Here is an 18,748-nt window from a genome sequence, read left to right as displayed (position 1 = left end):
TTGTTATTTCACGAATGGCTATAGACTACAGACGTTTCAGACTAGCGGATGGATGAAGGATGAGAAATCTGTCTGATGATGTTCGATTATTCAACGATTCCTTTTTAATTAAAGACACTGGCAATTATACGTACCGTAATGATGGTGCACGCTCGAGTCGTCCGGCGCCAATCTACGGGCTCTCAGGAACCATCTCTCAGCCTCCAGCACACGGCTCGACTGCGGAAGAAACAAGGCAAATCAGTAATCGAACGATCGATCGGGCCGCCATTGTCGACGCGGTCTACCCTTCACGGATCGTCGAGTCACGTTGTAACGAAATTTATCCTGACGCGATTAGGGGCACGAGAACGAGAAACAGAGGATTCCGTTTCGCTTCGCACACAGAGGGGAACGGTGTAAAAGATGGAAATGGAATTTCGATACGGTTCGCCTAGCCAACACAACCTGCACGGACGAAAATTCATCGGCTACGCGACAGGACGCCGACATTTATCGGTCAAACGTTCAATTACGCTCGGCATCGTTTACCGGTATTGACTTTCCATTGACCCTTCTGGTTGCCACGCGACATACATCGTAATTTACCGACTGAGACTTCTGGAAATTAACATTGAACATTCCAAGAACAAGAGAACAAATAACAGGGAAAGTGGTGATTTATTTTATGAAACAGAGGGAGAACGACAGCGATCGAATAAAAATTCTAGTTTCTAATTTCCATTTTCTGTCTATTATCTCTGATTGGCATCGTTTGCACGTTCAATTTGCGATCGATACCGGGCAATAAAATATTGAAAAATTTCGGTTCAAGTGACTCTGTTTCATATTGTTGACGCAGTTATTTACGTGCGCGGCGTGATATAATTTTATTGCGACAGAGATGCAACTAAATCAGCAAATTAAATGAAACTTTATCAGCCGTGAAGCTATTTCATTTACGACCGATCAATTTGAAGTTATTTCGCGAGCGACAGCTCGAGTATACGAAAGGACTAATGGAAAATTGGCAATTCGGTAATATTATCATGCCAAGCGATCAACTATATTACGCGTCCCTGATAATACGTCCTAACCATTGCAAAGCTATATCGATTAATATAACGTAATCGTATCGAGTGATTATGGAGCGACGTGGAAAGACGAAGGACCGATAGTCCCGTCACGCGTTTACGATACAAACGATAATTGATCGCAAAAGCAACGACACGTTTGTGAAATGAAATGCCCTGTGTATGGTTCGTTTGGAGAACGAGACACGTACAGAGAAGGAGGAAACATCGCGCGTCCCGAATCTCTCTCGGCTCAGTGAGCGTAATAGTCGGTCGTGTTAGATATGTTTTCAGGAGAAATACCGGTTTCCGGTCAACGATTGACCAGGCCGGAACACGGAACGGTCGGTGGATCGAGCAGAATCAGCTTAACGGCACGCTGTTTCCCGTCGGCGGGTTTCTCTTTAAGTGATGTGGGTCAGCCGATTCTCGGCCGGCCTATCGTGTTCGATCCAGCGCGCCAAGCCGCGCCGCGCTACGCCGCACCAAAATAGTACTAACTACTTACGTGTCGAGTCGAAGGTTTGCTAAGTGATGTGGGTCGCTACGTGGCCAGACTCGTTGAGCGAGAGCCTGCAATCCCGGTTATCGGCTAATGCTATTTTATATCGTTTTATATTCGAGCCAAGAGCCTCCGTCATGATTTATCTTCTTTCTTTTTTTCTCTATGTTAGGCTAGATCTTCGATACTACAAGTTATACGGACGTGGCCATGTAAATTTACTTGTTCGAAGAACCATTCAAATTTGAACGGATTTAGCGCTGTGTGTCAATTACGTAATTCTGTAAATTCGACAAGTAGCTACAAAGCCATTAGTTTTGAAAACTATCCCTGCAGTCCTGACACTATCATAAACCTCGCCTAACTGCAAACTTTAACTTTCACTCTCTCTCTCTCTCTCTCTATCTCTCTCTCTTTATTCCTTTACTTTTCTCTTCTTATCACGATTCAAAGGAAAAAGTAGTTTTTGCAAGTGTTGGAGACCTGTCGGTCGGCGAGCAGCACCGACGTAGAAGAGCGTTACTTTGCAAACAGCGTGAAACGGTGTTGGGAAGATGGGATCGAGTTCTTTGACGCGATGGCGATCGAAAAGTTGGCCGATTCTCCCTAAGGCATTCTGTTTTTCCACGGGGGTTCTGGTATCTCGAGTACGGGCGCTGACGCTTGGTGCAGCAGCCGTATCTCGGTGGCTGTACACGAAATTCCGTTGAACGATATTGGTCGGGCCGCGGTAAACTTGGAAACTGGATCCGCGCTCTGATGAAAGAGAACCGATCTAAAACTGGTAACTACTTACGTTTCGGGCCAAAAGTTTCCCGTAAGTGATGTGGGCCGGCACGTGGTCAGGCTGGCTGGCCAAACTCGCCTGGAACCACCTTTCCGCTTCCGCGTACTGTTGCAGCCTCGATAGAGTTTCCCCCAGCAGATTGTAAACGCTCTGTAAAACAGGTCGATCGTCAGACTTTCCACGGTTCCTATCTTACTTTCTTCTTCTTTCAAATTTTTCTCCATTCGCTTTTTTCCTCTACCAATCCTAACCGACATGCTTCGTTTCGTTGATATTGCGATTCCCGATACGCGAATCAACGATGAATTAACAGCGAGGAACGAAACGGTGCTCTAGACGAATTAGCGCACGATTAATTCGTAATTATTGAGCCAACGAAGCGACTCTCTACCAGCAATTTCCTCTATCTCACGCACAGAATAACAGAACACGATGGAATATCCTGAAATTACTCTTGAAGGGAACTCATAATACCTCGCGTCGACTTTCCATAAAAAATGAAAGAAAAGAAAATATTATCACGCTCTAACAGTCATAATGCTTCACGTTCTTTACCGAATATTACGCAAAACGAGCTAACATTCGCTTTATCGTATGGATGTTTCAACGAACGAATTAACACTTTCGCCTCAAAAACCCATTTCCGTCTGCGCTAAAAACAAAAACTCCGCCAGGGGTGCTTAACGAACGGCGCCGAAGGTGCGATTAATATCGGCCGGCGTGCGATAAATCCGCGAGGAAGAAAGTAATTGGCTCGAGAGAGAGAGAAAGAGAGAAAGAAAGAGAGAGAGAGAGGAAGGGAAGGGAGAGCGAGCAGGTACGGATGGAATCAGTTTCGGGAAGTTTTCTGATTTTCAGGACCGACGGCTGCTGCTAATGGCCGACGGAACTCGAGCCACGGACTTCTCACGGATAACGTATATATAAACCTATTCGATTCTTGAATGTGTAACGCGTCTCTACACTCACGTCAGACACGTACAAAGGCGTTTTAGGGGTAAGGTGATCGAGGGGTGAGCACGTGAGGAGAACGTATAGACGAGAACAAGATGGGAACACAAACGACTGTGAGCGTTACGGAACGACTAACACCGAAAAGCTTCTTTCCGAGCGCACGGGTTTTGCCCTCGCGTCTCCAAGTTGTAGGCTAAAACTTTTATGATTTTGTTCGTGCCGGATGTGCAGCTTGGAATAAGCAGAGGAAAGCGAACTGCTAGATGGACCGTAAGGAAGAAAGAAAGAAAGAAAGATAGAAAGGGAAAAGAAAAGGGAGGAAGAGACAGAGAGAAGTCTTCTCGCGGGTGGAGAAGACAAATGGCAGGGAGCGTCGGGAAAGGAACGAGGTCGAATATCCAACTAACTCGTCGGACCCGATTGCCCCGTGATTCGATGGATCTCGCGTCCCGTTTCTCGTGGAAGTACTCGGTATCCGATCGGAGCTCGGAGTAATCTGTATCAGCTCCGGCAAGAATCGCGCGATTCATAAGAATTCGATCAACGACGCTCCTCGCGTTCACGTCCTCGCGATGATTTATCGTTCACCTTCGTCTACGTAGTCGCTCTTTTATTCGTCGCCGTACGATCGGGCTTGGCTACGGCCAAATTGAATCCGGCCGAATCGATTCGAATCGAACGGTTGACTTTCATCGGCAGGGGGAAATTTTACCCGCACTTAGCGTTCCTCTATCCCCGTGCAAGCTTTCGATGGATGAAGAGAGAGAGAGAGAGAGAGAGAGAGAGAGAGACGTTACGGTTTTACCGGGACTGAATGCCACGGAACGTTCCTTAAAAGGGAACGCGAGACTTTGTCTTAGAAAGATCTCTCGTTGACAGCCTGGAAACGCGCATTGGAAGCAGAGTTTCTCGCGGTTCCGCTCGAAAGGTGAAAGCAATTCTAGGCCAGGACGCGAAAGTGGCTGCGTCGTCAAAGAATCGGCTCTTTTCAAAGTGGAACGCTCGCATTGTTTCGCGTCATTATTCACTTGAACCAGTTTCCACGAGCATCGCGTTCTCCCATTTAGTCTCTGCACGCAGTCGGCGACTCGTCCCGTTTCATCGAACTCGTTTCCGTCCTCGCGCGTATCTTCTTCGACGTTGTTGGCAAATCGCTTATGTATCTTATCTCCAGGCTTCGTGGAACAAACGAGCGAGTGACAACGTGTAGGTAGAACGATATTCAGGCTCGATACGTGTCTTTCGATTCCTTCAGTGAAGCGGTAACGACACCGCGACACGCTGAATAATTCGCCGCGAAGGCGTCGTCTGCAAACCAGACGTAGCTGCCCGATTGAAAAATTGAGAAGAAGCCCTGGACTTAAACTGCGAGAACTCGACGCGTACGCGCATCGATAATAAGTTCGAGAAAGGTAAATACATAGGGGTTGAAGAATTGCGAGCACATCTTGTGAAACGTTTAAGCACCGAAAGAAAGAGAGAGAGAGAGAGAGAGAAAGAGAGAGAGAGATAAAGAGAGTGGTTTCGAAATTCCATTGTGCGGAATCATTATTCACTTGGACTACTACTACTTTTTGAGAGTATTACGCGGCGGCACGGCGTTTTCAGCCAGCGGGATACCTGCGCTCGAAGTCCGCAAGATGCATGCTTTTACATGGCCGACGTCATCGACGTTAAACGCCATTGTTGCCGCAAAATCACCCCTTCGAAACGACTCTGGAAACCACCGAGGGACTGCGTTTCGCGCAACCCTCTTCGCAAATCCTCTTGGAATTCAGTCTGTCTCTATATTTTCTAAGGGAAAATCGAGGGATAGAAAAACGCGGAGAATAGGCCCCTGGAAATTAATCGTGTTTCCTTGTTCCGAGTCAACGATAGATTGCTTTCCCTTTCCTTTCTTTCTTCTTTCCTTATTTCGTAGCCTCGCGCAAGTTGCGTCAAACAGTTTTTGTAAGGTAAAAAATCGATGGCCATTTCTCGCGTTGAAGTTGGCCCTCGAGAGAGCTACGTGCTTTTATTTGTACGCAAGAATCCGCCTGGCAACGGGGGATCATGTATTCAGCGGCATGATTTCGTTGAAAATACAGCCTCGAGCTACGCTCAGAGGAGGAGGAGGAACGGGAAAGGGGCGAGTTTCTAGAGAGCGGTGCGCCGTTCGACATTCCACTGTTCCTCAAGTGGGCTGTTTCTTCGAGAAAAATTAGGGACATAACTGTGCTTACATAAAAATCTGACGGTTCCCAGGTCCGTTCTAACAAGGAATTCATAACGGTGCCTGACGCTCGCAGTTGCAGTTTACCACCCTTCGCCCTTCACAGACTTTCTGGTTTGTTATATTTTTCTTTTTTTTTTTTTTTTTTACTACGTAACTTCGCGATATCGGGACGAAAGGAGAGTGCTACGGCACCATCCGCCTGCTGGATGAATGGTTAATCAAGCTCGAAACCCGATTTAGCGACAGCACGTCAGCCGGCCAAATTAACAGAACATTTTCCTCGAAATTTTCTGATTCGCGTCGAATCGTCGGCTCTTCATCCCGGAATAATTAATCAAGCGCGTTTCACAGGAATCTCAGTAAATCAAGCTGTGGTCTACGCTGAAGATATTTGACCCGCGCTACTTGAAATTTTGTCCAAGATTAACGAGACTTTTAATCGGTTTCAACAACAATTCCACACAAACCGATATCTCGATTCCACGAGCTTCAAATTTTAAAGAACGTACCGAGAGAAATTGGGGATTTCCTCGACAGGAGGACGACGGTTATCGCGATAAACTCGAGCGTGGTCGCATTGGTGGGTTTCGCGAGAATATTTCGTGTGAATTATTGGCCTTATCGACGGGCGACGCTCGCCAGCAGAACTTGGACCGCGGACCCGGTGGCTCGTTTAATTCGCCGATAATTACGTTCAAAGGTTTCGTGAGAGAGCGCCGCTGCAGCGCCAGGATCCTGGCAATTGTCGTCGAAATGCGGAGGGTGCGAACAGCTGCGGGGCGAATGCGGCGTCACGTCGTCATTGTCGTCATTGTCGTCGCCGCCTTGTGCATACCGAGTCGCAGTCAAGGGGGAACAAACAATTAGAACGGTAAGTCGAGCGGGCCAATTAGATGACTGACTGTGTTCGAGAACGGTGAAAGGATAGCAGTGAGAGAGAGAGAGAGAGAGAGAGGCTGCCACGTTAGCGATACGCAAGAGAACTAATCGCTGAGAATAATTGGATTAAATTGCGGGCTCGCGTATCGCGCATTTCAAACCTGCTGCCTGGCCTTACCTTTGATTTATACGATATCCCGGCCATCTCGATAAAACCGACAAAATCCCAGGTGTCTTGCTTTCAAAGGGTTAATTTGAAATTCAATTCGTTTTATATAATATTTATCGTAAATCACGCGGTCGAGAAACGCGGGAAATATTTCTAACGATTGGAGGAGAAAACTTAAGCTGAAAGATTAAAGTAAACACGTATTGGTGGAGCTCGAACGATTTCAATTAACGGTAACGCGTTTGGCGAAAATATAAAGCCTATAAAGGCGCCGGGTTCGCGGCGATTTACAACGCGAACGGCAACTCGCATAAATATTCAGACCGGGGCTTCAACGGATTAAGATATATTCCCGACACGTATGCAGGTAACGACGCGTGCATGCAGCCGGTCGAGCGGCGGACGAAATAATATTTTTTTCTCTCTCGCCAACCCTCTGTTTTTCTCTGTCTCCAGCGTGGATTCAATCGCAGACGCTCCGTTCTTGCTTCGAGTTTTAATCCCGCGGATTCGTCGCGAATTTCTGGCTCGTCATGGCCATTTAGCGAAACTGGATCGAAAACGCGGTCCGGTTAATCGAGCGATTATTGCTCGTGCGAGTGTCATCGCTGTTTCAAGAGAATTCGAAAGATTCACCAATAAAGACAGGGAATTAGAGAAAGTGGTGTTTTTCAAATTTGTCTCTTTAAATACATAATTAAGGATCTCATAGGAATAAGGGAAGTTCTAATGACGAAGAGCAGGTGCAAAGTTTTAGGAAGAAAGATATACTTACCGACGATGATATATTTTTCATTAGCGTGAAAGCTTTTGTTTATGCTAGTAGTTAAAAGGCGACGCGATTTTTCACACGGACACGCGGTATTTTCCTGGAATTTGCGATACTCGGATGAAAATTCGCCTGGGAACTCGTCGAACATGGCCGACGATTAATCGCGGTCGAGCGGCGCAATATTTTTTGCCGCGTCGTCAAAGAAACGTACGGTCTGGCGTTGTCATAGAAAGACGATTCCCTTCCTGCTCGCTAATGATACTCGTTTTTCTTCCATCGTCGGCTTTCGATCGATTTAATCGCGGACAATATTTCCCGCCGCTAATCGCCTCAATTTCCTCCAAGAGTTCATAACAAAGAACGCTCTTTCCCGGTTCAATTACAACAAGCAAGCCGTGTCCCCCTTGGACTTTTAAATCATTGTTTGTTCCTAAACCGTTATATACGGTTGTAAACTCTGATTTCACCGAAATATGTTTAATATCCTGGCAATAACTCACGTCCGTTGAATCACGAAATATCCTCAATCATCATTAATTTCCCAGTTTCCACCACAGTTTTCTGTTTAAACTTTTTCGTAGCGCGTACCGCGTAGCCCTTTCGCCCGTTCCGCTATAAAATTGAAATAAGAGATCCAGTAATTGAACCGTGTTCCCGTGAAACACGGGATTGCATCACGGATATCGCCGGGGGATGGTATCTTTCGGCTATCGAATTCGAAAGTGCACAATGGCTTAACGGAGATTGGTTTTCCAGGTGTTTCGCGGCGTTTCACAGGGAAAAGCCGACGAAAACATTGGCCGGTGGGCCACCGCGGCCGCGTATGGTAATTTGCGAATTAATTCCACAGCGGAGTTGCATTAAATTCGCGTTAGCTGAGCCGCGCGCATGCGGTTGCACACGCTCGACTAGAATAAACAATATTCGCGGAAAGGGAAAATTGATCAAATTCTCTCTCTCTCTCTTTCTCTCTCTCTCTCTCTCTCTCTCTCTTGTTGCCAGGATTTGTTGGACGAGAAAGTTTCGGAAATTATTTCGAATTCGCCATCGTCCTGGCTTGTATTAAATTTACATTAGATAAATACGCCTCGGTCAGACGCAAACAACGCGCTACAGCTGGAAAATGGTTCGACCTGCCCTGACACGACGATGAAACGATTCGAAATTTTGCCTCGGTTACGTCGAACCGATTGCTTTCTCGCGTGTAACTTGCGCGTGTAAAGCGGGGGAGGAAGAAGTGGATGACGAATCGGAGGAAAAATAGTGAAAACAAGTTCTCTCTGGAGTTTTCTCTTTCGTTCTTGCGATGCGTAGAAGCGACCCGGTCGAGCCGAGTAATTCCAATCGTTCTCCGAAACCTATCCTCCGGAGATTGCGAGATGCCGATCGATTCTACGAAACGAACAATCAGACGACTGATTAGGAGCGCGTAGAGAATGGATTAATTTCTGTCTGCAATCCGATTGACGTGCTGGAGATGGAAGGCAAGGGAGAGCGTTCGAGCTTTAATTCCAGCCGCATTACTCGTTTCGTATTATGGTCGCGTAATATCGAATGAAGGATCTCCCTAGGGGCAAATGGAAATTCGTTGTCTCGCCTCCGTGCGTATTTTACAATCCGTCGCATGGTGGCGGTGTCGTGTCGCGAGCAATTGTCTAAATTACCACGATGCGACGAGACATTGATTGACTGATGTTTAAATCTTACAGCCGAATCTTCTTACACGTTAGGAAAACGCTATGGGGAACGGCGTAGAGTAAATAGAAGAGCGGTAGAAAGTTTTATTTAGAGGAGAAACTCGGCGGAAGTTAGCTCGCCGGTTCTCAGATTAAACGGTTACATATTCTTTGGGAGAATTACCGGAAGAGTTACGAGAGTGGGTAGATCGAACTAACTGCGCAAATAAGTTGATATCAGTAGCCATAACGTGCGAGCAAAAAGTGTCGGTGCACCTGGAAGAGTGAAAAGGAAAAAAAGGTAACGAGCGCAGGGGAGCAAACTCGATAACTAATACCGCCACGTTTGTCGAAGTTTTATTTCGAGTCAGCTCAAATTTTTATTAAAGTGGAAGTATTTACGGCCACGAGTTGCCAAGAAAAAAGAGCAAAGATAACGAGGCCAGCGCAATAGAATGTTTATTGCGTCTAGTTTCGCGTCATAAAGCTAACTGCGAAAGAGAGGGGAAAAAACAACGAGAGCACGACCAGTAGTTAAAAGTTCTGTCCCGGCTAAAAGGTCTTTGCGTCTTGACGGAACTTTCTTCTGGTCTCTGCACTTAACCGTTCTACTCGTTAAATTATGTTAAATCGGTCGCTCGGACTGTCGCTAAGACGATCTTTGATTCAAACGATGATTCATTCGTCTAATTAGCGATCGATAATCTTAGCACGAGTCGATATATTATTTTCAAATAAATTTCTGTCACAGAATATATTCTGTGTATGCCACGAGTTGTGAAATTTGCAACGAGCAAGAAATGAAGATACTGAAACTCGTGAAATTCGATTATACTGGCGAGCGTTCGTTCAAACGATCGACTGTCCGATTATTCTCTCGTTAATTGTCTTTCATTTGATCTGTATTGGACGTACAAACATTCCAATCGTTTCACCATGATTTCGAGATTTTTCACGATCCTTTGTTTATCTCGTGGGGTAACAAACAATGTTTCTCACTATTTTCAAATTATATCGAACTGTCGAGAAGCGTAGAGATAAATTACAATTCACGCGATCCTTGAAATTTTCAAAAAATATTTCCGCCGAATTTGACGCGTCGCATCGTTGACTGGAAAGAGGAAATCCACTTAGAATTTCTGGGAATACGTAGGTGACGGCGAGTTATCTGCGGCGGACAGACGATTTTTTCCGACCCGTTTATCCGCCGTTATCCGATTCAACGCGACATTTTAATCAGACTCGAAAATTAACGCAACCAAGTAATTATCAGTGTCGCTCGTAAATCATCCTCTGTACCAGCCGCAGAGATCTCGTAGAGAAAAGCTCGGGAATTCGGTTCTTGCGCGGCGCCAAGGACGGCAGTGAAATCTGATCGCGAAAAAGGCTCGTCGCGAACGACGAGTAAATTGTCGCGGACGTCAATCGATCGTCGTGGATGCGTTTCATTTCCCTTCTTTTCTTACATTTCTTACATTTGGCCGATCGTCTTGCTTGATTCGGCTCGTTCGATTCGCCGCTGGTTCCTTTCCACTTGTTCGCTCACGCTGTTCCCAACCGTTGAGAACTTTCATCTTCCTCCTCTTCCTTTTCCTCCCGTTTTCGTGAAGCGACCGGGTCTCGGACGGCTATGACGTTCCACGAGTGGAACGCGTCCCACGTCGAGAATCACGAATTTCCGATAATCGTGTTCTTCGTGCACACAGAAGTCCACAGACGGAGAGGAAGAAAGAAGATCGCCTCCTTAGCGTATTATTCCAAAGTTTCGTCCGATTTTCCACGCCAACGGCCAGCCAACCTCTGGACTGTGCTGGGGAAACGCGACCGGGGGTCATCGCGATAAAACATCGGAAACTGGTGAAACTCCGCTGTAATCTTGCCGGTGATGTTTTACCCCCGTACCTACACTTTGAATCGAGATCTCGGTTCACGTGCACGCGGCAACGAGCGTGTGTTACCTCGTGCCGCGTGTACGTGTACGCTTCCACGTGTTCTTCTCTTTCTGTCGTCGTCGAAACGCCAGTTGCTCCATTTGTGCGGGTCTGCTCGAGCGTGTGTTTGTTTGCCCAAGTATGAGTACACGTTTGTCCGTGTTTGCGCGCGTGAGGTGTACACGGACGACGTCGTAAAGTCCTGAGAGATATCGCAGCAGCGATTAGACCCTCGTTTCGGGAACTAAATTTCGCCGGGTCCCGAGCAACCTTCGCGCCCCACCTCTTCCTTCCTCGACCATTTCTCGTGCGTCTATTTTCGCACGATTCAGACCTCGACCGTCATTCAGCATCACAGGCGGCCTTCGTTCCATCAACGGCAGTCTCTCTATCCACGACTTCTTCGCTTATTTGATCCGGCCCTTGCTTCAAGAGAAATCGATAACGAACGCCGCTTTTTCACGAGGTACCACGGCTTTGACTTTCGACCACAGAGAGACCCTCGAATGGAGTACGTAAACGAGCTCCTGCGGAGTTTCTTGGGTCGTTTGTGGTTTCTAGCGGAATATGGACTTTGTTCGTGTATCCAAGTGAACTATGTTCCGGTTAGCGAGAAATGTATCTATATAAAACGCCTCTGGATGAAATCAAAATTGACCATTCGAGCGATTGCACTATGTTGCAACCGCGAAGCGTGGAATTTTAGTGAAAGGTTTCCTTCTCTATCGGTCGATCTATAGAAAAACGAATCACGCTCTAATATCTGAAATTCCCAGAGGTTTGGTCCGGCCGATGACCACGATAGGTCGACGAAGGGAACAGAGGAAATACGATATACCACGAGTCTCTCGATACCATCGAACGGTTTGCAAACAACTATTTTCGTTTTTCCGATTGCTCTCGATCTCCGGTGTACCTGGCCAGGTCAGAGTCTTAAGTATCGCGGTACTTTGAACATCGTTCCCCGTGAAATTAAATTTCCTTCGGTCGCCGAGGATGATTTTTATCTCTCTCTCTCTCTTGTTGGTTCAATTGCACGGGAAGGAAATTGAATCCTCCGGAATTGTTTTCAGTTTGAAGGTAAAGAGACCGAGAGGGGAATGAGTATAACGCGAAAAGAACGAGAGATGGAACGAAATTATAGTTTTATGGGCCAGGAAAATATCCTACGGGAACTTTGGCCGATTATTTTTGCGTCGTTTCAATGGCTAAACTAATTCACAAGATGGTGCCAAGTCGCTCGTGACAACATTCATGAGACTGTCTTCCGATAGTTTCTTACTTTGCTGTTACTACACCGGCTGAGCCGTACACTTTCGGTGCCACATGACGCAAACTTTCCGAATTTTTCGTCACCAGAGTTTCAAAGAGAAACCGATGTCGAACCGAGCCGTAATTTTTTGCAGCTGGAACCGCCTGTCGGTCGAATTAGCGTGGCAGTAGCAAAGGACGGCCTTAATCAGACACGGTTGGATCGATAAGCGAAGAGAAATATGACCGATGAAAGCTGGAGGTTCCGACGGCTGCGACCGTCCAATGGAAACCGATCGCTGGCCATTTTTCTCGATTTCGTAAAACCTATTATTCCTTCCTTTCTTATACAAATGTCCGCATCCGTGCATTGTTGCGACCTCTCAACTAGGTGGCGATCAGTTAAATTGCAACTGGTCGGTTGGGATCGCGAATCTTGAACTATATTAACGCTCAAAGCGAAGGGAAATTAAAGAGTCGTAACATGCTTGTGATTTGCATTGTTACGTCCGGTGACTCTTCACGTTCGAGGCGGCCACCAGCTGTGCACATAGAATTAAGCGTATCGCAATAATCCTAAGGAACTGTCATAAAACGAGGCTTTTTGATTTACCGTTAAGGCGGTCAATTGGCATAAAGCGTCTTCGAGTCGAGAGATTCCTTATGGTTATTGCTGCATCAGGTAAAAATTGGTGAAACGTGGATTTTTCCATGTTTCCCGGGATTCCACCCACAAGCGACCAGTAGTGGGGCGATTACCACCGAATAAGAGTTTTCCTTTGCAACAGCATCGCCACCGGACTTCACTGTTTCATCATCTTTAGAACAGTCAACATCTCTTTATCGGCTTTACATCCTTAGATCATTCACCTACTTCACTTATACCTTACGCACCAGCGTAATTATCTTTTCTACAAAGTTATTGGAAATATATAATATCTTTGAACAGTTAATCAAGCATTATACTCATTAAACTACCTCTATTATCCTAACCGAAATAGGGAATCGATCAGTTCATGTTCAGTTCGATTGTCTAATCGTAACGGGAATTTACGACTCCCGTTGATGCGCTTCCTCGCGATCCCGTCTCTTCGCGATTGGTCGAAAAAACATGCATGTTTATTTGAAGTGTTTTGCATGAACGTAAGTCTGGTTTAAACGTAAGAGTAATTTAAACGAAAGAGTATGAAACGTAAGCGAGAGCGTGTTGAATGTAAGTCCTTATTCTCGACACACCTGGTGCTTGTATCCTAAGTGTCAGTCTAAGGCCTGTGTTTTCGTCAACGTTTTCTATGAGGCGGGAATCTGTGTCTGTCCAATCTTCTGACTGTAGAATTATTGTGGGCGTCTTGCACGTAGCGTCCCGTTTGCGAAATGATCCGGTGGTCTATCGTCGAGTTCTCATCTGATATCGAAGATTATGACACGTCGTTTGCTATTGAGCGGATCCGTCGAAACCGGGTCCTTAATCTTACGATACCAATTAAGTTGTCGACCTGATTCGAGTTGTAACTTTGTTGCAATTTGGGAAATTTCAACTTCTGAAAAATAGCAGATGTGATGTCCATATGGTAAATTGAGGATAATCTTACGTGCATAATTCCAACGTTGCTACACCCGTTACCGTTCGACTTGCTTCGTATGAGCGTTACCACCCTGCGTACCTACTTTAAGAATTGAGCTTAACTAAACTGAAAGTACAGCGCTGCGCCGTGTTCTAAGGTACAATCGACTAAACCTACCAACTTCTATTAAACATAAACTTACTCGGGTCCGTTCGAACAAAAGCTTCGGGGAACAGGGGATCCTTTTTGCCTCGATAAGGATTCAAGCTGTCCATTTAAACGAAGGTCGTATTATTTCCTTCGTCGGTTCCATTGAATCCCGAAGAATTTCGTCGGCGAACAAGAAGAAGTCCGCGGATGAAAGGAGTCGAGGCCGCGCGCGGCGTAATAAGCATCACGAAGAAGGAGAGAGAGAAAGGAGTAAGGAAAAGGGGAAGGAAGGAAGGAAGGAAGGAAAGCGGCATTGCTTCTACCAAGGAGGATTTCATTACTTAAAAAGATGCCAGGTTTCTCTCCTTTACTAACGTTCTTCTCTCGGATGTTCTGTGGTCGCGGGTGATTCGCGGTCGGCAGTCGTGGTGCGCGCGCGAAATGGCCAGGCGGCGAGTAATCAGGGAAAGAAGATGAGACCGCGGCATTAACGAAGCTTCGACGTAGTCTTTTGAATGCGTCACACGCGCTCAAAAGCTGCTCCTTCTGCTGGTTTCTGTTCCAGTTACTCGAAGGACGGACGACCGAGTTTCCAGAAACTCGAACGAACCACAAGCAGAGTAGTGAGGTGTTAGCACAGCGGTATTACAGCGCTGAAGAACAAAGGAAGCGAGACACGGACCGTGTAAAAAGCAAAAGTGTTTAATTCGAGAGAGTAGAAGGGAACGATGTGGGGTGGGAGGTGGGGAGTGACCGCGAAACGTGGCCGTCCTCCTTTCTTTCTCGCGATATCCCGCCGTTTTTCCCCATCTTGTTCTCTCTTCGTACGCTCTGTTCGCGATTTAGCGCGCGCAAAAGTTGTGGCGATGGTCGCCGGTGCGCGAAAGTTTCACAGGGGTTGGTGCTGCGACGAAGGAGGACAGGAAGAGAAAAAGGCAGATGAGGGACGATACAATGAACGTTCTTCTGGAAGATTAAAGTGCGCCGCTACGCCGGAAGACCAAGCTGCCGGCGAATGGTTCGCGTTAAAATTAAAATTGCAGACAAAAACCTTCGCACGATGGGATATGGTTCGCGCGAAGCCAGCTCGCGGTTCGATGCGACTGAAAGTGGGCCGTGTAATTTAAAAGCTATTCCGGTAGTCTTAACGGACTCTTGGAAACCACGTTAGTCGGGTATTAGATCGTCCAATAAGTTCTACCGCGATGCGTTAATATTCCATGAGAAGGTTTTAAAGAGAGAAGATCAGCGAATAATAGGGGTTTTTAACTCTTTTTAAATAGTTTTCCCCTTTACATTTATATTATACGAGTTTCGCGATGAAAATAAAAAATTCCTACGATTTCGCGATCAATTAATACGAATTCACGTGCACGTTGGTGGTTTTAATTAACAAGATCTCAATTAATCGAGCTCCAATTAAAATTTCGTAGCAGTGTCACAGCGTTTCCGAAATTGTTCAGAATTCCGCGAGTTGTAACTTGAATACTCGGCAACTTAGCTTCGACATGAGCCATTTATTAATTTCATTAAATGAGAACACTGCAAAAATTGCCTGTACATTTATACGCGACGACCAGCGAAACTAGAATATCGATAATTTGTCGTGTAAACACGCGATCGACGACGTGTTCGAATTTTTTCCTCGTATATTCTACGTTCGTTTCGCGTTATCACGAGTCGCATAGAACTCGCGATGACGCGTTTTACCGCGGCATCGACGTTTCTCTTCGCTTTAATCACCGTTGCATCGGTTATTCGAACAGACTTTCTCTATAGCGTGGGAATCGCAGCGATAATGACGATATTTCCTGATGTAACGTATGAAAATTCGTGCACACACCGGGTTGAAATCGTGGAAAACGTCGAGGCGCTTCCGACGGATTGGAAATCCGCGAATGTTTGATTACTGGGAACATCCATTTGCGTCTGTCTAGCCATTAAATTCACCGCGGCTGATCGTTTACGGTCGAAATCGCGTTCAAATTTTCTGAAACAGTCGCGTTATTTCCATCATCCAAGTTCCATAGTCGTTCGCGGACCGACATGCTCTTCCAAGTTTTCAACGATCACCGGTAGTTTCATAGTCGACGATGACAGTAATATCGGAAAGCGATAGAAGAGAAAATAAAATTCCGCATTATCACTCGCTAATCTGCCTCGATTTAATCAACCAGCTACTTCCAAGAAATTTCACCGACTTGTTTCTTTCTTTCCACGCCTCTATCGAATACCTTTAGATTTGCTTTCGGTTTATAAAGCTGTGAAGCCAACGAACACGCCTCGAGGGAACGGAGAACTCTATCAAGCTGCTAAGGAAAAAAAAAAAGGAGCCGGTCGGAATGGAACATTATCGACTCTATTATACCACGACTACGAATACTCCCTGCCGAGTCGCGGTCTCGCTCCCTAGGGTAACCCTCCAAGTGTTCGAGACGCGAGCACCATGAACGTGACGTTCGATTTTACCATTTCTAGACTGGTCGACCTCTCAAAGACATCCCATCCTCTCACGACGAAGAAAAAGAGAAAAAATGAACGAAAGCAAACCCTGATTTCTGCTTCTCACGCGTATGAGTTTCCCTTCTAAACCTAGTAATCGCACTTTCTATTTCGGGTTTCGCCGCCAATCAGACGGCGTACGACGCAAAAAGTGAATCTCGCGGTCTTAACCTCGACCGAAGGATCGTATCGGAGTATAGCACGGGGAAAGAAGGAATTTCAGAGGGATTTGACGAGCTCTCAACGAATCTACAGGGTAATGGGGATGCACGAAGGAAGGTCGCGTTCTTCGTGAAATTACGAAACGGGACGACACGACGGTAGAATTCATGTTAGAGGGGAGAGGAGAGTAAAGTTAGATCCGTGGGCAGCTATGTCGAGGAAATGAGGTACATAGGGATGAACGGAATGGAGATTGGGGAGGGTGTACGCGCGTGCACCGTGTAGAGCGGGGGAGATCGTAGAAGAAGGGTGGACAGAGAGAAGATGGAAAGTAGATGGGGTCGCGAAATTACCTCGAGCGGCATTGTATGTCGGCCGGAGGGTTTCAAGCACCTAATTAGCCACTTAAACAGCGCGGCACAAAGAGTCCCTCTGTTATTAAAACGACATATGAAATGATCGGTCCTCTTTTTTTTTTTTTTTGAACAAAAGGAACAGTCGATGGGGAGTTTTCGGTCGTGTCTTCGATGTACGATCGATTTCACTGGAAATGATCGTCGAGAGGAGCTTTGAAAATATCTTTCTCTTTGCGATAAATGAAATTGACGAATGTTTCGATGTTAGAACAATTCTTTCGTTGGTCGACTGTTTTTCTTCGAGCAATTAAAGCCACGTGTGTGGACGATGTAAATATGTATATTTCCTTTTTCATGCATAAACTGTTTACTACTATTTTCAATTTGAAAATCATTATACTCATTATTCTCATAGCCTGTATTTATAATCGATGGTGCACGAAAGAAATGCAAATTGATTTTACTTAAATAAACGTATGTCCTTTGTTGAATATTTTATATATTGAAATATTTGCGTTTCTACGAAAAAAGTACGCAAAGTTTACCTTTTACGATGATACGGTTTATCGGTGAGCTGATCTTCGTGAATAATAAATCATTTGCAACTATCGTCGCCGGATAGCGATATCCAGGACGAGGGATTACTCTTTCTTCAACTTGAAACAATTAATCGCATTCTTCGAATTATTTGTAGATCCCTTCATGGAGTTTGTTCAAAGTTCTTGCAGTGGAGCAACGTCGAATTTCTTGGGGAGACACTTCGACACTGGACGAAAGAGAAAAGAAGCAAATAGAAGACAAAACAGCGATAATGATTCTCACTGCCGTTTTTATTGAACGATCAAGAGCGAACAGGGAGTGTGAGAGAACCCCGAGGGTTGCTTGATTAACGAAATCGAGGCGTGTCACGCACCGTTCCGTGCTGGATATCTGTACACGTTGTGAGGGTAAATGAAAAAGGGGTCGAAACTTTCCGGTTATTAATTTTTTCTTAGCTGGTGATTTTCCGGAAACTTAGTCGAGTACCCACAGGAGCCGCCAAGTTTTTTCCCTCGTAACTGATAACACTGTTAGAAGGGGGTGAACATTTTGGGGTCCATTTTGTCGTCGTATCCGCGATAAATTAATTATTATCCGTGATATTCCGAGTTCCACGATTGAAATATCTTTCGTATTCCAGAGTCGGGAGTTCCAGAGCTGTATTTATGTGTTCTCGATTAATGCGACGATGTCGTAAACTTGCTTGTCTTCGATAACTTATGGGAGCGGAGAAAAGGAAACGAAATGGAAGAAGTTCCTGGCGATTCCATCGATATACTGGAATCAATTGAGAACCATATCACTTTGACATCTGCTTATTAATCTTGATTCGCTGCAGATTTCTTATTCTGTCCAAAAGAGCTGAGTTTATTAATCGTACAAAAGAATTCCGATATTTCTTACGTCGCTCGTCACGCCTATTTCTTTCTAACGTTATATACAATTCGTTGCATTGTAATGAGAGAAATGAAAAATAGAAGAAAGAGGATGAAGGAGAGGAAAGCGATTCTAAAAGAAAAGCCGATGAATTTGCCGCTGGATTTATTCCTAAGATTTTCTAGTTCTCTGCCACACGGATGAAACAGTTAGCCAAGGATTTTCCAGAATCTTAGAGTAACACGAATATCTTTAATGGCGACTATATAAGAGCCATCAGACATTCGCGTCCCCTGGGCAATATTTCGCTAATTGAACGCCATTGCATCGAGGAAGCGTCGTAAGCTTGTCAGAAGAGATAATTCTAGCCTTCGTCAGAGTAAACGCGACGTCGCAACGACGTCGTTCG

The 18,748-nt window shown here is 45.6% G+C and overlaps 1 protein-coding gene across 2 annotated transcripts in view; it reads right to left on the bottom strand.

Annotated features, from left to right (window-relative positions):
* The window catches only part of LOC122566749 (protein O-mannosyl-transferase TMTC2-like), a 214,932-nt gene that overhangs the window by 2,196 nt on the left and 193,988 nt on the right, over positions 1 to 18,748 (bottom strand). Inside the window, exons 10-11 of one of the 2 annotated variants that reach the window (XM_043724446.1) lie at positions 2,351 to 2,491; positions 135 to 219 (exon numbers count right to left, since the gene is read on the bottom strand). In XM_043724446.1, coding sequence (XP_043580381.1) covers positions 135 to 219; positions 2,351 to 2,491 — 226 coding nt within the window. The remainder of the gene's footprint in view (positions 1 to 134; positions 220 to 2,350; positions 2,492 to 18,748) is intronic. The other variant, XM_043724447.1, reaches the window with a different exon arrangement.

This window comes from Bombus pyrosoma, linkage group LG4 (assembly GCF_014825855.1).
Source record: "Bombus pyrosoma isolate SC7728 linkage group LG4, ASM1482585v1, whole genome shotgun sequence".
Classification (NCBI taxonomy): Eukaryota; Metazoa; Arthropoda; class Insecta; order Hymenoptera; family Apidae; genus Bombus; species Bombus pyrosoma.
Note: the sequence above shows the minus strand (reverse complement) of the source record. Positions and strands in the feature narration are given on the sequence as shown.